Source organism: Syngnathus leptorhynchus, chromosome 22 (assembly GCF_054491065.1).
Source record: "Syngnathus leptorhynchus isolate UIUO chromosome 22, UIUO_Slep, whole genome shotgun sequence".
Classification (NCBI taxonomy): Eukaryota; Metazoa; Chordata; class Actinopteri; order Syngnathiformes; family Syngnathidae; genus Syngnathus; species Syngnathus leptorhynchus.
In genome coordinates, this window is record NC_141216.1 from 4,737,536 (window position 1) to 4,758,382 (window position 20,847).

General features: G+C 43.1%; 2 protein-coding genes and 1 long non-coding RNA gene across 6 annotated transcripts; 1 reads left to right on the top strand and 2 right to left on the bottom strand.

Moving 5' to 3' along the window:
* Positions 1-1,584: 1,584 nt before the first annotated feature.
* Positions 1,585-8,045, bottom strand: LOC147039554 (uncharacterized). Of its 2 annotated transcripts, XR_015063479.1 has the most exons (7): positions 7,522-8,045; positions 7,142-7,237; positions 4,026-6,991; positions 3,865-3,950; positions 3,254-3,311; positions 2,228-3,188; positions 1,585-1,739 (listed from the first exon to the last, which is right to left on the bottom strand). It is a non-coding gene; the product is annotated as an uncharacterized LOC147039554 (long non-coding RNA). The 2 variants fall into 2 exon arrangements; XR_015063478.1 differs by having other exon boundaries at positions 1,585-3,188.
* Positions 8,046-9,664: 1,619 nt separating this feature from the next.
* foxl3 (forkhead box L3) lies at positions 9,665-11,190 on the top strand. The gene is made up of 3 exons (XM_085904257.1): positions 9,665-9,784; positions 10,356-10,524; positions 10,600-11,190. Exons 1-3 carry the CDS (start codon positions 9,678-9,680, stop codon positions 11,041-11,043), a joined length of 720 nt encoding a protein of 239 aa, XP_085760383.1. The 5' UTR covers positions 9,665-9,677; the 3' UTR covers positions 11,044-11,190.
* A 2,652-nt stretch (positions 11,191-13,842) lies between these two features.
* tom1l2b (target of myb1 like 2 membrane trafficking protein b) lies at positions 13,843-20,759 on the bottom strand. Of its 3 annotated transcripts, XM_085904531.1 has the most exons (15): positions 20,595-20,759; positions 20,113-20,197; positions 19,593-19,671; positions 19,279-19,428; positions 18,752-18,886; positions 18,534-18,680; positions 18,298-18,414; positions 18,073-18,206; positions 17,939-17,990; positions 17,382-17,550; positions 17,183-17,309; positions 16,994-17,072; positions 16,495-16,554; positions 15,802-15,838; positions 15,350-15,724 (listed from the first exon to the last, which is right to left on the bottom strand). In XM_085904531.1, the coding sequence occupies exons 1-15, from the start codon at positions 20,644-20,646 to the stop codon at positions 15,576-15,578; spliced, it is 1,572 nt and encodes a 523-aa protein (XP_085760657.1). In that variant the 5' UTR covers positions 20,647-20,759; the 3' UTR covers positions 15,350-15,575. The 3 variants fall into 3 exon arrangements, with proteins under 3 accessions (XP_085760659.1, XP_085760657.1, XP_085760658.1); XM_085904533.1 differs by lacking the exons at positions 15,350-15,724; positions 15,802-15,838; positions 16,495-16,554 and adding exons at positions 13,843-14,040; positions 14,135-14,296; XM_085904532.1 differs by lacking the exon at positions 16,495-16,554.
* Between the last annotated feature and the right edge of the window lie 88 nt (positions 20,760-20,847).

Here is a 20,847-nt window from a genome sequence, read left to right on the forward strand (position 1 = left end):
TGAACAAAACATACAACTTCCAGAACCATGGCCTTCAATTCAAAATGCGTGTTACGGTTGCATGTTGCTTAACACCGCCGTCGACTTGGTACCAGTACTGTGTGAGACCAGCCAGTTCAGAGTTAAGCCTGCAAAAATGCGAGTGCAGGCCACACTGAAACCTGTTCAGGTGGCACGCAAGTGAGGAAGAGGGGTATTCTTAATGACTGCGTCTTTATTAAATTGACCTTTTCAGACAGTTTAGATCATAAGTGTCAAACTCAAAGCCTGGGGGGAGGCATATGTGGCAGGCCATTTTGCGTGGCCTGCAAAGACAGATTTTGCATCAACTTTGTGTCATTACTAAAACTACAAATTGTCTTCACATTTAAGAAAAGATATTGCAATTCGTCTTTTTAAAATGTATGAACAATTTTTACTAATCTGATTTTCAAAACCAGTTCATCACATTCTTTTGTAGACTATCATAATGGCCCTCCAAGGGGAAGTATGACGACGATGCGGCCCGTGATAAAAATGAGTTTGACACGCCTCTTTTAGATGTTTTCCAAGTGCTGCCATCTAGTGGCGGCAAGTTTGCCCTAACCTGTCTGGCGCCCCATTTGACGATGTGCAAATATTTCACTTTAAACTGCACTATTAAAATTGATAGGTGGCCTAAATCGACAGCTGGGCCAATGCGGCCCATCTTTCGTGGCAACCTAACAAACATACAACATAAAAACTGCTGCTGTCTCTTTGATGTGCTTGTTTGCAAAGTAATAAGATGCCAAAACTGCATATGTTAATTGTATGCAGATTGTTCTTTTTGTCGACAGTTTTGTTGGGCTTTCCAAGTTGAGCACTGCTGTACTCGCAATCGGGACCTCGGGTTGCGTAGTCATTGCGTCCAACCACTCGACCATCAGTGCTTGTACGTTCCTATCATTACTGGCTCTACATGTCCCTCCGCACTGCAACCTTTTGTGCCGGTATGTACACCTTATGAAGTAAATGACGGGATTTTTTTTACCTCATTTAATATGTATCAAGCATACGAGCTGGTCTATATAATAAAAGTAAATAATAAAGCAATTAACTTTTTAGAATTTAAGCAAGTTTTTTTTTTTTTTAAATTATCTTTTTTGTTACTTACTAGTCTAGGCTGTTCTAAAAGACCAGCTCGTATGCTTGATACATATTAAATGAGGTAAAAAAAATCCCGTCATTTACTTCATAAGGTGTACATACCGGCACAAAAGGTTGCAGTGCGGAGGGACATGTAGAGCCAGTAATGATCGGAACGTACAAGCACTGATGGTCGAGCGGTTGAACGCAATGATTGCGCAACCCGAGGTCCCGAGTTCGAGTACAGCAGTGCTCAACTTGGAAAGCCCAACAAAACTGTCGACAAAAAGAACAATCTGCATACAATTAACATATGCAGTTTTGGCATCTTATTACTTTGCAAACAAGCACATCAAAGAGACAGCAGCAGTTTTTATGTTGTATGTTTGTTAGGTTGCCACGAAAGATGGTCCGCATTGGCCCAGCTGTCGATTTAGGCCACCTATCAATTTTAATAGTACAGTTTAAAGTGAAATATTTGCACATCGTCAAATGGAGCGCCAGACAGGTTAGGGCAAACTTGCCGCCACTAGATGGCAGCACTTGAAATTCATCTAAAACAGGCGTGTCACTCATTTTTGTCACGGGCCGCATCTTCGTCATACTTCCCCTTGGAGGGCCATTATGATTGTCTACAAAACAATGTGATGAACTGGTTTTGAAATCAGAGATTAGTAAAAACTGTTCAAATATTTTAAATAGACGAATTGCAATATCTTTTCTTAAATGTGAATACAATTTATAGTTTTAGTAATGACACAAAATTGATGCGAAATCTGTCTTTGCAGGCCACGTAAAATATGACCCCCCAGGCTGAGTTTGACACCTAGGATCTAAACTGTCTGAAAAGGTCAATTTAATAAATACCTCGGTATTAAAAGTACCCCTCTGCCTCACTTGCGTGCCACCTAAACAGGTTCCAGTGTGACCTTTACTCATGTTTTCGCAGGCTGAACTCTAAACTGGCTGGTATCACACACTACTGGTACCAAGTCAGCGGTGTTAAGTAACATGCTACCGTAACAAGTGCTTTGAATTGAAGGGCTTGATTGTGGAAATTTGCGTGCTATGTTCATATGTTCAAACTTCTTTAGCATCACTCAACTGTACAGCAACAGACCTTCTTAGTCAGACAGCAACCGAAGACGTCAAGACCTGTAACAAATCATGCAATGGGTGCCATATTCAAGCAATACAGTATCAACTGAACCACATGGTGAATGACTGACAAAACACACCAAAGTTGACTTGATTTACAAGAGCACCCACAGGAACAAAACACACCAAAGTTGACTTTCACAAACACCCCCACATGATGCATGACAGTTCAACAGCAGGGGGAATTGATTGAAATAAAGGCTTTTACTCATACAAAAAATTGCTGCATACTGAGCAAGATTCTGACTTCAGTGGCCATTTTACGGCAGAGCTGCAAAAAAGGGTTTGCCAAAGATGAATTTTATGGGTCCCAACTCACTGGTTTAACATTTCCCAATTGCATCCATGTGTCAGGCCACTTGGCTTTAGTCAACAATTTAGAATGCATATAGCTTTTCTTTGTGTATTAAAAAAAAAAAAAAAAAAGCTTGACACTGTATAATTAACATTACATATTTGGACTCATTTGTTTGAGACTAATTTTACAATTGCCTTATCATACACAATGATTCCATTTTGTATGTTGGCATTTAACTCAAAATCTACACGGATAGACTTTACATGCCAATGTTTAAAATGGACCACTTGAAGTCAGTTCACAATTTAATTCAGATACAGAGGCACACAATTACAGTACAAACTTTACAGTTCATTCCATGTATCAAAAAACACTTTCAAACAATATTACACAATGACAGCGCTGAGAAGAAAGAGAAGCCTCATGCAGACAGTGTGCACACCCAGTGAAAAAGTGGAGGGAGTGAGGGAAAGAAAGCGCAAAAGGAAAAACAAAGTCATACTCTCCCTAAATGCTGGCTGGGCACGCTGAATCTGCACCCGCCCCGTGCGGGCCACTCGTCACGGCCGAAGGTCCGGGTCCACTGCGGGCCGGTGTTTTGACGTTTGGACTCATCCTCGCACAACTGCCAAAGGAAAGACACCACTCAGTCGCATGCAGTTCACTTTTGTCGACGTACTCATTACCTACCTTCATGGTCTCGCCATCCGGTCCAGTCCCTCTCGGTGCAGGCACTCATCCGGCAACCCTGAAAGGCAGACATATTGTGGTGGTTTGGCAAGAGATAAAACCCACAACCCCCCCCCCCCCCCCCCCGACCTTAACTCAGGTTAGTTTGAATAAGGTAATTAGCAGAACACTGGTTTATGAAAGGTTAAACCCCTTAGAGATAGGAAGAGAGAGAAAAGGCAATGAGAAGAGGCTTTGGTGTGCACTAAAGCACAACCCGCCAGTTCCCCTTAAGGAAAGCTGACTTGGCCCCGAGAGAGGAAAAAAAGGAAACCGTGACATCACGGCGGGCGTCACGGAGAATCTCCTCGTCCTCGACACCGTCGACGACACTGGGAACCAGGCAGGCAGACATTATACCCTGGTATTCCACAAAGGGCAGGGTATAGCCACGTTCCACCCTGGATGCACCAGGCCATGCAGGTACTGCCGGGCGCGTCAGAGAAAGAGAGCGAGACAGAGAAAGGGGGGGGGGGGGGGGTCCACTTTGCCAATTCGTATCTAGAGGGTCACGCTAGTTCCCCTATTCAACCTGCCAAACTGAGTCAAGGTCGGGGGGTGCCAAAAAGCACCATATTGGGCCACGAGTGAGCGGCAGATGGTACTCATCTTCATTTGAGGAACTGCTCCGGTCCCGCCGACACCATGTGTGCGAGCCCTGCGACAGACAAATCAGGATATGAGATTAAAAAAAGTGTATACGCCATCTTTGTACATTTGAATGGCGTGTCACCTCTGGCCAGCCATGCATAAGGCTCCTCCATCACATGGCGACTGCTTTTCTTGGGGTGATTCCTTCCTTTGCTCGCCAATCTCAGGTCTTGGTGCCTCCGTCTGCCGGCTCTTGGTTTTGTGCAGCTTCTCTTCCACCTCGCAAGACACAAGCAGAAAAGTCTGGCTGCGCAGTCGCTTGCGCGTTTGCACTCAATCGAGGCTGCACAACATATTGGAAAATCTGTGATATGGCAGTATTGGGCCAGACCATTGGATTGAGCAAAGTCATGCAAAAATTGGGGATGGAAATGAACTATTTGATCTGAATGAGATCAGTTGGATGTTAACTTTAACTTGCATCAATGACTTGTCAGCTTCTAAAATACTAGTAGGGCAAGAAAACAGAGCTTGTTTCATTTGCCACATTTAAACATTTCTTTTGTTTCTTAAAATACATGTCTACCAGACCACCAAACGGCAGTTTTCCAATACACGTGCAGCCCTACACACACGTCACCGTTGGTGTCCAAACGGCAGCCTAGGGGCTATTTGCCACTAAAGGCCATTGGACACGGGCCACTAGGGGAGCGCCAAAATATGACATAAAATATTAAGATATGCTGTTTACAAGTCAAATCATCTGTTCAAAATTTCACTCAGAAGCAGACATTTAGTAGTTGTTTATCCTCCTTTTTGCTGTGTCGAGGTCAGGTGTATCAAGACACCACATGAATGACCTTCAAAATGAACGTACAACACCGTTTTGTAGCAGAAGCACAAAATGTTAAGAGCAAAATGTCCTGATTGATTCGAGTGCTGAATGAATTGGTGTCAAATTTGTTTCAGTATGCGGCCCTCAAACAGACGTTTGGACACCACTGGTGAATTAAAACAAGAAAAAAAAAAACTCAATTTCACGCGTTGAAGCTGTGCAGGTTGACTCCTCCAGGAAAGGTCTCCCTCAGAACCCGGCCGGCTGCAGGATACTTCAGAGTGATGCCACAGCGCTCAGTCCACTTCTGATCAGATGGTCATGTCCCGGTCGCCATCTGCAGAAACGGAAACAATGTCAGAAACTCAAAGCGGCTAGCCACTTTTGGTTATCGTCGCCGTGTCGGGCGTCCTTCCCCCTTTAGCATCCAGCCTGCAAAAGGCAGAACATGCAATGAGTTGTGCGCTGCTCGCGTCATTTTGTCTCGACCGGTGGGTCCTCGTGGACCGCGGTGCTCGCTCCAACGCCGCCTAACACTGAGGGGAGAAAAAAGGACACGAGTACGAAAGTGGTAGGTTAGGGTTAGATTAAGTACGACAGTGGTAGGTAAGAAAAAGACAAAATGTTACAAGTCATATTGCAAAATTGGAGATGCAGTGCCGGCTCGCTCCAACGCCGCCCTACACTGAGTGGAGAACAAAGAATGCAAATGTGACAGCAGTAGGTTAGGGTTAGATTATGTATAACAGTGGTAGATTAGAAAAAGACAAAAATGGAACAAATATTGCAAAAATAGACATTCAGGACCAGCTCGCGTCAACGCCGCCCTACACCTAGGGGAGAACAAAGAACGCAAGTGCGACAGTAATAGGTTAGGGTTAGTTCAAGTACAACAGTGGTAGGGTTAGAAAAAGACAAAATGTTACAAGTCATATTGCAAAATTGGACATTTGGGACCAGTTCGCTCCAACGCCGCCCTACACCTAGGGGAGAACAGAACGCAAGTACGACAGCGGTTGGTTAGAAAGACAAAAAAAATGTTACAAGTCATATTGCAAAATTGGACATTCAGTACCGGCTCACTCCAACGCAGCTCTACACCGAGGGGAGAAGAAAGAACGCAAGTACGTCAGTAGTAGGTTAGGGTTAGAGTAAGTACAACAGCGGTAGGTGAGGAAAAAGACAAAATGTTAAGTCATATTGCAAAACTGGACATACGGGGGCGGATCGCTCCAACTCCCCTCTACACTGAGTGGAGAACACACAACGCAAGTACGACAGTGGCAGGTTAAAAAAAGACAATATTACAAGTCTTATTGCAAAATTGGACATTCAGGACCGGCTCGCTCCAACGCCGCCCTACAGAACGCAAGTACGACAATGGTAGGTTATAAAGACAAAATGTTGCAAGTCATTGCAAAATCGGACATTGGGTACCAGCTCGCTCCAACGGCGCCCTACACCGAGAGAACAAAGAACGCAAGTACATTAGTAGGTTAGGGTTAGATTATGTATTACAGTGAGTGGTAGGTTAGAAAAAGACAAAATGTTACAAGTCATATTGCAAAATTGGACATACGGGGGGGGCCAGCTCGCTCCAACATTGCCCTACACTGAGGGGAGAACACACAACACAAGTGGTAGGTTAGGAAAAAGACACAATGTTACAATAGTCAAGTCATATTGCAAAATTGGACATTCGGCTCCACGTCAAAGTTTTGTTTGTATCCATCCACGTGATAACGTCCTCCCCCAAATGCGCCATCATCGGCAATCCTCGCACAAGACAACGCTGCTCTGGATCCAGACAAATCACAACCTCAACCACAACACACCTCTTCAGCAAGTCCAACCATCAGAACCCCCAAAGACTACTACACCTGCAACACTGTCCGTCGTACACCCATAACCAAAGGCCAACACTGCCCCCTCCTGGTGACATGATCCACACACACGCCTTTTGCAGCGTGCTGCTTGAATCTTGACTTGAGACGGCATGGCTCCTTTTGAGACGGCATGGCTCCTTTTGAGACGGCATGGCTCCTTTTGAGACGGCATGGCTCCTTTTGAGACGGCATGGCTCCTTTTGAGACGGCATGGCTCCTTTTGAGACGGCATGGCTCCTTTTGAGACGGCATGGCTCCTTGAGACGGCATGGCTCCTTTTGAGACGGCATGGCTCCTTTTGAGACGGCATGGCTCCTTTTGAGACGGCATTGCTCCTTTTGAGATAGATTGCTCCTTTTCCTCATCCCCTTGGGCTCCTCTTGCAGCCTGCAAAAACACAAGGAACCATTAATTGTGTGCTGTGAAGCTAAAACTCAACACAAACGGCCATTAATTGTGTGCTGGGAAGCTAAAACTGCACAAACGGCCATTAATTGTGTGCTGGGAAGCTGAAATTTTACACAAATGGGGTTTCACCTGTTTTAGGACAACTCTTCCTCCGTGTCTTCAACATCACTGAGCCTCCTGCTTGCTTTGTATAGAAGGATCGTGGCTGGGCAGCTTTTTATAGCACTACAAAAGACAAACAAATTATTGCAACAATACACATCGAGTAGAGTGCAACAATTATATATACTAAGTACAGTTTAACATTTAAAACAAATATATACAATTTAAATATTGTAATAAGTTATAATAATCACCACTATAATTGTCAGAATTATACAAATATTTTAATTTTAGCATACATCAACTCACTTAAAACAAATATATACAATTATATTGGAATAAGTTATAATAATTACTACTATATCAAAATTCTAAAAATATTTTAATTGTATAATTCATCAACTCACCTCAAATCGGACAGATGATCCAGGTTAGTGGCGTCGCAAGATTCGAGCAGAGTCGTCGAAAACGGGAGGAAAAAAAAAACGCGCTTAAAATGTTTGTTGCGTGGCGGATCGCGGGCGGGCGCCATCTTGGAATTGATTTGAGTCACAACGGTCTGATTTTGACACGACTTAACGAATTCGTCACATTCATAAGTTTGTATAACAAGGAAATGGCGCGCACACATCAACAGAACCAATATAACCAACGACCATAATTGTTTATTGGACTATAATTAAACATTTCCTATCGTCAGACAAACACGAGCTTATCGGTCATTAACGAACCTTCAACAAACAAACGAATGAAAAAATGCTGGCCAGCATTAAAAAGAAAGAGATTTGAAATATTGTAGCGACAAAACGACCGAAGCGCACAATGCGCGCTCAACGACGCGACGCAAAATGGATTGTGGCATGCCGTTCCCAAACCTCAAACACTCTTGAGAGCGAAAATCCTGCAAGAAATAATAAAATGCATCGTAAGAAACGACAATCATTTGCTCGACTGCTCGCTTACCTGAGAAACTGCCACGCGGTCGGTTGCACCTGCATTTGATAACTCCACTTGAGCACACCTGTCTCCAATTAACCTAAAAACATGACGTCACATGCTTCAATTCAAATCTTCTTCTCCTGCTCGTCTAACGGTGCTTTGCACATTAGCGCCACCAGGTGACCTGTTATGATAGCTGCTTCGGTTAACAACCATGGGGACAAGCGGTACAGAATGGATGGATAGATGGAAATTCAGATTCCAACAGAGTTCCAGTGCGCTGGGGACTCGGTGCACCCGAAAGTTCAAGATGGAAGCAATTTATTTTATTTTTTTGGTCAGGCTGAGATTCCTGTGTGGAGTTATGAGAGTCTCTCAAAGAACCAATTGATCAGTTTGCATCGATCATTACCGCAGCATTGCGAATACTGCCCTCTAGAGGTCATGTTTGCATTATGTTTTATTGTAATCCTGTTTGTATGACAAACGTATGGCGTTGAAAACTGGAAAGAAAACAGATTGTAGATTTAAACACATCTCTGGCAAGGTCTTAGATTAGATTTCAAAATTGGATTAAATTTTGTAGGTCTCCCTAATGTTAGTGCCAACAAGCAAGAGTGTCCAAAGATTTGCATCCTTGTAAAGTCACACTAGTACTGTCCAAGATTAGCCACGCGTCATCATCTCCTGCATCAACAGGCCCACACACAGAGGCCCTCGCAGACCTCGGGGTGTTTTCCCCGCCTCGGCCGCCTCACGGGACCCTTCCAATTGCCCCGTTAAGAGTCCCACAAAAATACACATCCCCTCTATTTTATAGACACAGAAACAATTTATGGTCATTACAGATCATTACAGATAGCATCTCCAAAACTTCCCGTTGTTGACTAAATGTCTGCCGGAGTGGACGCACATACGCACACACACACGATACAGTCAAGAGTTAAATGGGAGGAAAGAAAAAAACAAAGATGCAAAGCGTTTGTTTGTTGGTTTGGGCTTAGCAGTTTCAACTACAGCAGCAGAGATTCGACTATAAAAAGAAGCAAAATAAAACATAAAAGCAGCTAGCAAGAGATGTGGACCACCCAGAACCTTCTTGGATGCGGCTCAGGGGAGTGTTTTTTTTTTTTTTTTCCCCTTTTGGATAAGCAGGCAGCTACTGTGAGATGGTCTGGACTGACTAGCGCCATGATCAATGTACTCCAATAGAAAAATTAAGAAATGATGGATGATTTACGATGTGTATTTTTTTTTTTCCATCCTAAATCTGCATGAAGTGGTTGAGGTCAGGGCTCGGTCAAGTTCTTCCACATCAAACTTGTCAAAGCTTGAACAATAAAATGCAATTGCGCAACATATTCTAATTTAGAATAACACTAACTTGTTGTTAGGAGTGGTGACGACCATTCCCGGAGAGCATCTGGGGCAAGACGAAGGGGGTGGAGGGGCTGTTGAGGATGTCGGAGGGGCGGGGGGCCCGGTGGAGGAGGCCATCAACGGTAGAGCTCCCAGTGGATGACAACCGGCTTAGCAGAGCAGCAGGAGAGCAAGGAGAAGCTGCTGGAGACATACAGTTATTTTCCCGAGGGGGGGGGACGATCACACAAGTGTAAGCGTAGACATGTTTGACGCTTCTCACTATCCATTCAACTGTTTCAACTATGACGGAGACGCATACGCTTCCTGTAGCAGCGAACAGGAGAAGAAGATGTGTCGGCCCGCCTACAGGTAGGAAAACTTCCTCGTTCTATTTTATAGCACTGTTGCAAGAAAAAGTGATCTCAAGACGTTTTTGTGCAATCAAATATATTGTGTAGGTTCCATTTTTTTAAATGAAAAACTAAGTTTATGGCTTATTTATCATTTGTTTTTATATACTAAATACATTTAGTGACTTTATTGTGGTGCCTTTGAAATATTCTAAAGAAAAATGTTTGAAAAATACAATTTCCTTTTATGTTTTAGTTTTATTTAGTTTTATTTAAAACTAATATCAAGGTATTTGATTTTTTTCTTTTTTGTTAAACCCTTTTTATTTACACAGGCCAAGTCTAGATTGTTAAATAGTTGAAACAGATTCTGTATATTTTAGGGTCATTCTAATTCAAATATAAATGTTAACAAGTTCACGAAATGTTGACGTAAATATATGTTCAAATAATAATAATTTTAATGATATTGATAAAAATACGCAAAATTTTAATGCACAAATTTTTTTAAAATACTCTCATGAACTTTGATAAATACAGAAAGTTGGAAGCGTTGGCTAATTTAAATTCACATACGTGCGCATTGTCAGCTACATCGCCCTGATCGCCATGGCGATCCAGCAGAGCCCCGAGCAGAGGGTCACGCTGTCGGGCATTTATGAGTTCATCATGAGGAGGTTCCCTTACTACCGCTCCAACCAGAGAGCCTGGCAGAACTCCATCAGACATAACTTGTCGCTCAACAGCTGCTTCATCAAGGTGGACACGCAAATCATTTATGCAGCATTTATACGGAACTGTGACCATTTAAAGCGTCTTACTAATGCGTCATAGGTTCCCAGGACGGAGGGCAACGAGAAAGGAAAAGGAAACTTTTGGACTTTTGCCACAGGATGTGAATCCATGCTTGACCTCTTTGAAAACGGCAACTTTCGACGTCGCAGGCGTAGGCGGAACGTGAAAGTTGGCCTCCGCGACCCAGGAGAGGCCCCGCTCCGTCTTGCCGAAAGCCCCGGCAAGCAGCGCGCGCTTGCGCTCCACCACCCCGAGGCGGACTCCGACCTTCGCCCTCTGAATTCTTACAGACCTCGGCCGTGCCCCACGCCGAACCCCGCCGTCCCAAAACCAGAGTCGGAGATCAAGTTCAGCATTGACTACATCCTGTCGACCCCGGACCCGCCCGTGCCTGGGATCAGATCCTCACACGTAGGCCCGCCAGGACCGCCCTTACATGTTCTGGAGCCCCAGCACCTGAACCTACACTTTTGGACCCTGTGAGGGTGGCGGGCCTGGTTGATTCTGGGGCAAACTGTGAGGATTTGGTTTTTTTTCCAAAGACAATAATCATTCCATTGACTTTAAATTACCATTAGGTGACAAACTAATATGTTGGCTTGGAACACAGAAATATATATATAAAAAAAACTATCGTGTCATATATACCAATACACGAATTGAAATAAGGTAATGTTTTTGTCTGTTTTTTGACATTGCTGAATCCAAAATCTTTCATTTAACCAAAATATAGCTTTAAGGAATAGTTTACATATTTTGTCAGATGTTGATGAACCCGTCAGATTCAAACAGATGTTTAAAAAAAAAAATACATTCAATATTAAGAAAACATGACTGAGATTCCAAAATATTTCATACCAATTAAACTTGAATTCAACACGCAACAAACTGAGCCTCAATACAAAAACACTAAGACTTTATCGTCGCAATGGTTGCTTATTCTCATGTGGCTGTTGTTCTTTGCAGAGGATAAAGAATAGATGGACTGAGTTCAATTGAACAGTAATGATCATTTATGTTTAGTTTGACAGTAAACCTCCACCAAGAGTGGCAATCAACAACTTCAAGCCTGTTTCTTTGGACAAAGTAAACGCGGAATGCCGTAAATATTGCACATAGGCGGCTCGGAATTAGCATGTAGCGCGCAGGCGGACATGACGGCTGGAGACACGTTCCAAGCGCCTGCCTAAATTCTTTCTTTGTCGTTGACCTTTGGAAATCCTGATTGACTGACACTTAAATCCTAATCCACCCGCTCCTTATTAGAATACATGATATGCACCTTTTTGTTAATGGAAAAAAAACAAAACACATATTTCCCGCACGAGGGAGATCAATCATACTTGTGTGCCGCTGAAGGGACATTTTTCAATTTAACCTTTATATAATGTGTTGACTACATCAGAGAACACACTTAACATGAGTGGCATTTAATATAGCATAACACTTGCAAGGTGAGGCCCAGATGTGACCCTATTTAAATAGGTGTGGGTTGCGGCTGAGCTTTAACAACGCCGTCCCCCCACTTCCACCAGTAAACCCCTGATGCTATTCTAATTAAACACTTTATGCCTCCTTTGCAAATGCCCCTCATCGATCTGTGAGATTTTTTTTTTTTGCATGATGTGCCCCCCAGCAAACGTCTGCAGCGGCGCCAGTGTTTATGGATCAGCAAGTTTCCATTAAGAAAGTTGTTGATGTCGAATAGCGGGGGCCACGCCGTGGATATATTTGGGTAAATTAACTTAGCATAAAATGCTCCGAGGCGACTCGTAGCAGCGACAAAAAGCCAAGGCCTGAAAAGTCACTATGCTGGGAGAGATTGCGAGGAGCTACTGGGCTATTAAATAACAACACTCGCTTCAAATCCTCAAGTAACTTGAGCCAGTGGTTCATAATTGCTGACGCCGACTACCTTTCACCATTTAAATCGATGTTGATAAGTTCATTAAATGCGTAAAATGAGCAGCTTTGGGCGAACTAGTGTTGCAGGTCGGATTACATTGAGAAAGCCATTGATGTGAGACGCTTCTAAAATCATAAACACAAACGGGTCATTTAGTTTCAAGTGATTATAATAAGGCTCGTGAAAGCACTGGGAAGGATAAATATTTGACAATTATTTATATTATCGATTTATCATGTTTCCTTCCTAGAGTGCTGAAGGGGAATAAAAGAATTATAGAATAAAGCCATTTATATTCTTAATATCAGCATCAAGTGCTTTCTATTGAGATTGAGTGAAGTCATTATGTGCCGCCAGCTAATGAGCTTTGTTGAAATACCCTTAAGATCTTTCTCACACATACAGACACATGTATGCGTGACCTTTACCATTAAATGGCAACGCAAAAAAAACCTCATCTTTACATTGACTTGGCTTCGAGTGCACGTGGTTTTAGTCCCGTAATGAGAAAATCTACTCAGTTTGTCAATCAATGGCCGCTGGGCGACGTGTTTACATTTTTTGGACTTTTGATTTGTGATGGAGATCCTGCGGTGGTTGGTTGGCAATAGCACAAATGTGATTTGGAGTGACTGGAAGGGTTTTTGTATTCGTTAAAAAAAAAAAAAAAAAAAAGGGTGACATTTAAATCAAAATACAGCTTGAATATGGGCCAGAATTCTGTTTGTTTGTCAGGTAGGTAAACAGACCACTCTAGTGTTGATCTACTGAAACATGAACAGCAGCAACATCACACTTGGTGTAGGAATAAACATGCAATAGAACTATAATGTACCTCGTCTCTGGCCATAATTGATTTTCTTCCACTTGCGATGACGTCACTTCACCTTACCACCAGAGGTCGCTGGCAAGCTGTGCTCTTCAATGTGCCTCCACAGATGAATGGAAATCTGCAATAATCCATAGGTGATTATTCACTCAGCACTTTTAACCACAACAATAAAAATGGTTTTGAGTATATTTTTTACAAAATGATTTTAAATAACAACACAGCAAATCAATTATGACTAAAGGTCACCTGTTTTAAATCTCCATTGTGAAAAAGATAACCCAGTTACCAAACTGCAGCCACAGACTCAACTTTTCATTTTGACTAGAGTAGAAAAAAAAAGATCCCTCCAGAGACGAAGGCATATTGCAGGATATGGCGATTGAAGGAGACCAATTGGGAGGCCCTTGGTGTGGGGCCCACAGTCTTCCTGTAAGGGTGGGACGTAAAGGGGGGGGGGGGGGGGGGGGGGTAGTCACCAGAGTTTACCACCGGTCAGCTTTGTTCATTTAACTTTCAATAAAACCCACACCAAGGAGAATATCACACATCCAAGGTTTTATTTAGTTCATGCAGATGTCAAAACACAAAGAGGAAAATCATACCTCCACACACACACATTAGCGTCTCTCTTCTTAAAGTGTCCAGTGATGCACACAGAAACACAATGGTTTCTCTGAGGGAGAAGTGCTGGGATCCATTTACACATCAAAGATGACACACCGGCATGGACGGATTCACGAGGCTTACGGGACAGCAGCAATGTATGAGGTATGTCAGTAAAGTTCCAAGACTGGTGCCCCAAAAAAAACAAAAACAAAAAAGATCTTGATAGCTACCTATGGCGATGACGTTGCTCTCAGCCAGGAACTGTGTTGCTTGAAAACTTGTGGTTCAAGTTTGAAATTTTGTGATATCAGTCCTGGAACTTTTCTTCCACACTTCTTGTCTGACAGTCTACAAAGATATAAGTTGTGGGAGGAGAGGATGCGCCAGTCAACCTAAAAAAAATAAACGATGGATTCTTCATGACACGTGATGCTTCTTTACATGTTTACATTCAACCCACAAGAACACCAACGGAATTATTAACATAACATACATCAGCCAGCAGCAATGTATAAAACAAAGACTCCATAAAAAGCCACAAAAATAAACAATCCTCACATAGATCATTTCTCCATATATATCTTCCTTGAGCGCAAAAAAAAAAATCGGAAAGGGGAAGGGGGTGATTACAAATAAATAATTTCTACACTTCCTGAATCTTTAATGACATCCAAGTGCTTGCATGTCACTCAGCTGATTTACAAAAAGTCCAAGTTCAAATGCCACGCCACAGTCAAAAGCCTACTCTTGCTCTGAGCTCAAGGAACACATTCACGCCCGTCAAGACCGTAAAAGGTCTAGTTTGTAGCGCCCGAGCTCATTTCTGATGAACAAATAGTGGCGCTGGAAAGGTCAGCTCCTTTTCTGAAAACATCAGCGAAGAGGAAATGCATACAAATATTGCGCAAGCAGCACAAAAGCGCATGAGATTTACATTGAGCTGTGTGTTTGAACTTGTTCTCCTGTAAAACACATTTGGTCATTTCAACAAAAAAAAATAAAAATTGAAAATCAAATCCAACTGCCATTCAATTCTCTTTTCATCAGCATTACGGTGACCCCACAAAACGCATCAAACTAAACCTCAGGAAACACTAAGCCAAACACACACACACAAAAAAGGCAGATTGGACCCCAAATAAAACACATTTTGTACAAGCTATATCAACCGTTTTTTCTTTTTTTTAATGTCAACAGGTTCCCTTTCCCTGTGCAGCATTGTGGGGCGCATCCATAGCAGACAGCAGCCAGGAAATTTGAGCTCATTGGCCCTTCCCTTCCTCCCCCAAATACAATCCCACCGCATAATAAATTCCTCTGGTACATATGAAGCTTGAAATATACACACGGGATCATTTGTCATTTACACATTTACAACAGAACTCATGCCGGCTTACTGAAGGGGCACTAGCGGAAACGCAAAATTCTCATAGGAATGCTAAGGGTTTAAGAACAAAAGCTTAAAAAAAAAAAAAAAAAAAAAAAGCATGCGTGGGACTGAAATCCCTTTTTTATTTTTTAACCTATGAAAATAGACAGTTTTTTTTATGTTTTTCCCTTTTAGACAGACAAATTCTCTTTGAATAAGGATACATCACTGCCGCTCATCGAAATTGTGTTAGTGGACGCGTTTAGGTCCAGGCCATCCTGTCAGGTAAGCGGACGACAAGTCTACATGGCAAATAAAGCGTCCTCCGGTCTGTCAGACTTCTTGCGGCTTGGGCTTCCCTGCGCTGCGCCGGGGTCGTTACTCGGGGGGGACGGCAGGCTGGGGACCATCTCTGCGGCTTTGGCTCGCTCCTCGAGGAACTTGTCAAACTCTGAAAGCAAACAAGTCAATGAAAACCCCACAGGTGCAAAAAATGGGCTAAATGCGAGTTCACGGTTTTGTACTAACCTTCACTTGTCACACCCTCCTCACCTTCATCTCCTTTCTGTAGATGGGAGACGGGCTTTTTACTTGTGATACTGACCAAAAAGGGAAAAATAATCCCATTCACAGTAGAGGCACCCTCAGAGGAACCATGCAAGCATTCACTATATATAAACACTCATTTGTTAGATCATGCAAGGAATTCAATTACCACTCACTTCAAAAAAAAAAAAAAAAAAGACACCAATGTTAATTATATAGCCACAAACTCACAGATGGTTTTCATAAAGACATGATAGGATTGCATATTCGGGCATATGAGCATGAGTAGAAAGCGTGCACAAACAGATGCTGGCAATTGTGTTTTACAATATTAGTACATGGCCCTCAAAATGTGTGGGGAGATATATATATATATATATATATATATATATATATATATATATATATATATATATATATATTAAAAAAGCATAAGACTAAAAAGTAATATTTGCATTGAAAATGGGGGTAGTTACAGCTTCACTGATGCTCATTTTTACAGTATGCTGCCACGTTAATGACCACTGATTCCCAACAAGTGTTAGAAATACATTCTAAGATGTTAAAATTGAGTGTTCGGAGGAAAAAAATTTGATGTAGCATGACAAAAGGATGAAGCAGAATGAACAAAGTAAAGAGGATTAAATAATACAAAACAAAATCATGATGGCTCACCACATCAGTACTTAGCCACTCCTCTATGTCATCCATGACAGAGGACTGGCCTCCGACACACTAGAGGACGACATCAAAAGGGGGTGGCCATGGGGGGGCAGCAAAGCCACAAAAGAAAACAAAACCCAGGCCCAAAACACCAAAATAATTATGACTAATTTGGAATGAAATTAATACAACTTAAAATAAGTCATGAAAAAGGTTGATGAAGGCGTTCCTTACAAACCACAGAGACTCTGTTTCAAACACTTCTGGCAAATTTTGTTTTACCCCTTGAGAGTTTTGCTTTATTTCTCTGATAACTCACTTGGCCCAGCCCTGCTTGGTGTGTTCATTTAAAAACAGAGGGAATCATTTAATTCTAATGATTTGGGTAAAAATGAGTGAATTAACAAGGTGCTACCTTCATTTGTAATTTGGCTTAGTGGCAACGTTTGCTCCAGGGTGCACGCTTCTACGTCTCTTTCAAACATACACAACTGGAAGAGTGGAGACTCACCGTTGCTGCACGTGGTTGTTGGACATCCAGAGTTGGAGGAGGAGCAGCAGCAGCTGCCTGGCTGTCCTTTGCCGGAGTCCTAAGAAAGGAAGAAAATATAATGCATCATTTTTTCTTTTGACGTGTCAATTAAAGTAGCAGTCCCAACCATTTTGGGCCCGTTTTTGACAGATTGCAGATTTGCCTTACATCTTATTAGGTTCAGGGAGAGATCCGGTCCTGGTTTGGGCGAACACGTCAAAGTCATCCTGGGGAGGTGGAGGCTTGCCGCTGGATAAAGAGCTCAGAGTGCTGCTTACAGTGTCTGCGCCAACATCTGCAAGGAACAGTACGTCACCTCACAACTTACTGCACGCTCAACTTGAGGGGGTTCCTGCGGTAGACGTACCCATTCCAGCGAGGCGAGACGCCAGGGAGGCCGGAGAGGCCGGTCTCCCGGCGCTGGCGGTGACGCTCGGGGGCAAGTTTGTCGTGGCCGCATTGGGCATGTTGCTGACCACTGCTGGCGAGGCGGGGCCCAGATCGATCAAGTTATCCTCTGTCGCTTCGCTCAAGACCTGACGGGAAAGGGAGAATATGACATATTGTGAGTCAATGCAAGAATAAATGACACTAGAGCTTATCTTTTCTTTTTTTTCCCACCCTGAATTTTGTTTTATGCAGCACAAGACAATGTGTGGAAAGGAAATCTAGCTGATACAGCTTCAGGGCAGTATGAAAATTCTAAAGACTACTTAATGGGCTACTGAGCTTAGGGAGGCCGACACTGGTTTCATACTTGCCTGTCTCAGCTAGCCACAGAAACAGAGATCAGAAAAGAAACGGAAAAAAGATAGTGAATAAAGTGACATGACCGAAAAGTGAGTGACCAAAAAAAAAAAGTGAAATGTATACAGTGCCTTACTCTAAGGAAACCCAACAAAGAGGAAAAAAGAGCTGACTCACCCCATTGTTGACAGTCTGAACCGTAGACCTTCCAGATCTAAACCTCTCGTATCTGCAGTGGCACCCGAGGAACGTTAACAAATACGTGTCACGGTCCCGCGTGTAGCCCGTGACAACCGTCTGCGTCTTCTCACCTTTCGTAGCGCAAGAAGATGTTATTGAGGTCATCGTTTACGTGCAGCAGCTCCTCGGTCACTGCCTCGTTGGAGACGCAAGAGATGAGCTCCACTACCCTTTGCTGCATGGCTCTGCAGGTCCTGTTCAGCTCCTAAAACACAAACATCGTGTGAATATACGCGAATGGGACGAGTGCGGAAGCATTACGTCGCACACAAATTCAAACACGAGGGCTTCCTTGCCTGTAGCAACTCGTAGTCTGAAGCGTCTTCCTGTCCCGGGACCATCTCGGTCAACATCTCGGACATGACTTTCGTGTTTCCGCGAACGACATCCAATTCACTGCGCAGTCTGCAAATCTGACAAGGAAAAAAAACAAAAAAATAGACAGCATGTAAAAAATATGTAGATGGCTCACTCCTCAACACAAAGCACCATCAGCACTGAAGAGTCATTTGACATTTCTGTCTTACTGCACCTGTTCAGACGTTGGGTTGATGGCTCCGGACGGTTGAACGTTTGGAACTTGAGGGGCGGTGTAGGCTACCGGAACAGCGTGCGGCGCCGGCTGAGGGGGGCTGCTGTACTTCTGCAGAGTCGAGTCTCCCTCCGGTGCCGATGCAGTCTGGGTACAAAGCAACAAATGACATGAGAAGAGCGTCGAGCCGCGCTTGCTAACGTGTGATGTCCTCCTACCCGCTGAGGTGTATGTATGGGCGAGAGGGTCTCCAGGTCCGACAGGGGGAACTCGATGCCTTTTCTCTTGAGCTCCTCGAAGATTTGGACAACGCCTGTGAGATCCGGACTGCTCCTGAACGCATCGGCCCATGCCTGCGATTGCAGTTGCGTGATGAGCAATAGTGAAGTTAGCGGGATGAAACAAAACCACTTGGATTGATTCCCAATATGCATTAGTATGTGTACATCTGTTAACATGGTAACAATTCTTGCATGACGCTAGTGGAACAAAACTGCTGAGCCAAACGGCTCGAACAAACACTGCTATGTTCCACGCTGTAGCCGGAAATAAGAGCATTGCAAGGTTACCTAAGCCGAGCCCGGTAACATGAGCCGCACCGGGTGAAGCTTGAGAGATACTCGCTTTTATCTGACTGCTGCACAGGTTCATAAACGTATCATAAAACACCCCTTCCAATACCTCCTTTAAAAAAAAAACATTTGTGGAGTTCCGCCCATGAAAAACAAGTTAGTTGTGATCTTACCTGAATGAGCGCCAGTACTTTGTCTTGAACGATTGTGGGAGGGTTATTTTTAGGGGAGATGATTTTAACAAGCACGCCGTCCACAAAGTCCCTGCTAGTGACCAGTGCATGAAACCGGTGGCCGCAGTTCTTTACACAAGTCTCCAGCACCTGATGGAAGCAGGGGGTGTCAAAACTATTGTCAAATGAACACATATGCTCTAGCTTCCTGTCTGTAAAATGAGGGAAAGGTTTTCATACGAACTATCCTGAACAAACAGGACGCCAACCTTTGAGGTACAACGCAATTTCGTCCATCATAGCTTTGCACTTACCGTTAAAGCCAGCATCACCTCTCTGTAGTTTCTATTGCCATTCAGTCTCTTCTTCATTGCTCTTATAGCGTCTTTTGGCCTGCGCACAACCACACACTTCAAATTAACAATGACCGAATATAAAAATATGCCGGGAGTATTTTCAAACATGGAAACAACCTAAACATTGAGCGATCCATTTAATAAGTCAATGATTTCCTCACAACTGGCGTGCACAGACCGTAATAATTAACTCATGGACTGTGACTAAATACGATAAGAATATCATACAATGAATACAAAAAGGAAGACAAGCAAATCCAAGCAGATTCTTTATAAAGTGACAAGCACAAGCTTAACCCATCGGACGCAAATTACAACCCACTAATCAAACACGCTCTGGACTTCACACAAGAGCTTAACAGATAAGCAAGCAGTGGGGCTCAGTATAAATCGTATTTGCAAAAGAGATCATTTCCAAATGCAAAATACAATTGAAGCAATAAAGTGATCAATGTGTTGACTTTCCCTGAACACTCACCCGTCTTCAGTTTCATTGATAATGTCACAAATTTCCATGTTAAGCGTCCAGTCTTCACTTGGTAGGGATCCGTCAGTAGCTCTTTCTAGAATATAAATACATTGAGAGTGGAAAAGACGTTAAGTCACCTTTTATCAACGAATGGACTGAGGTGATGACTAATGCTTAGCTAACAACTGGCTAACTTAGCTCTTGCTTTGATTAGCCAATGCTCCAAATAACGAGTGAATGTTTTCGCAGATAATATAAACGGCCCACTTTGTGACTATGTACTACAAACAGTCTGGTGTTGTCACTAATAATACAAGCGACAACATAGGATAACAAGCTAGCTAGGCGGCTAACGAATATGGTTTAAAGCGCCTTGACGTTAGCCTGGTGCTAGCTTGCACGTAAACAACTTGAGCACAGATTTGATACATATTCGAAACCTAACCGCATATTTGAAGGCAATACAGTTGATGTGATGTCTTTTTACATACCAATGCAATGCCCCACTGGGGTACTGTACGGATTTCCCATGAGGAACTCCATCTTTACTCGTCAACAAACAAGTCAGGTCAGGGAATAGTGATGTTGCTACATCGGGAAACTTCCTCTATTCCCCGCCCCTAGAGATATTTCATTGGCCGAGAAACTCTGACCTTTATTGCGATTGGCAGGTCGTGATTTCACTCACCGACGTTAGACAATTATAAACAAAAGCTCCAAAGGTTGAGACAGTAAAGTTGTTTT

Coding starts and splice junctions, on each gene's coding strand:
- foxl3 (XM_085904257.1), top strand. CDS start 9,678: ATGTTTGACGCTTCTCACTATCCATTCAACTGTTTCAACTATGACGGA. Junction 9,785..10,355: donor ATGTGTCGGCCCGCCTACAG/GTAGGAAAACTT, acceptor GCGCATTGTCAG/CTACATCGCCCTGATCGCCA. Junction 10,525..10,599: donor TCAACAGCTGCTTCATCAAG/GTGGACACGCAA, acceptor AATGCGTCATAG/GTTCCCAGGACGGAGGGCAA.
- tom1l2b (XM_085904531.1), bottom strand. CDS start 20,646: ATGGAGTTCCTCATGGGAAATCCGTACAGTACCCCAGTGGGGCATTGC. Junction 17,991..18,072: donor ATCTTCTTGCGCTACGAAAG/GTGAGAAGACGC, acceptor GTGCCACTGCAG/ATACGAGAGGTTTAGATCTG. Junction 15,839..16,494: donor AGTGGCTAAGTACTGATGTG/GTGAGCCATCAT, acceptor TCCCATCTACAG/AAAGGAGATGAAGGTGAGGA.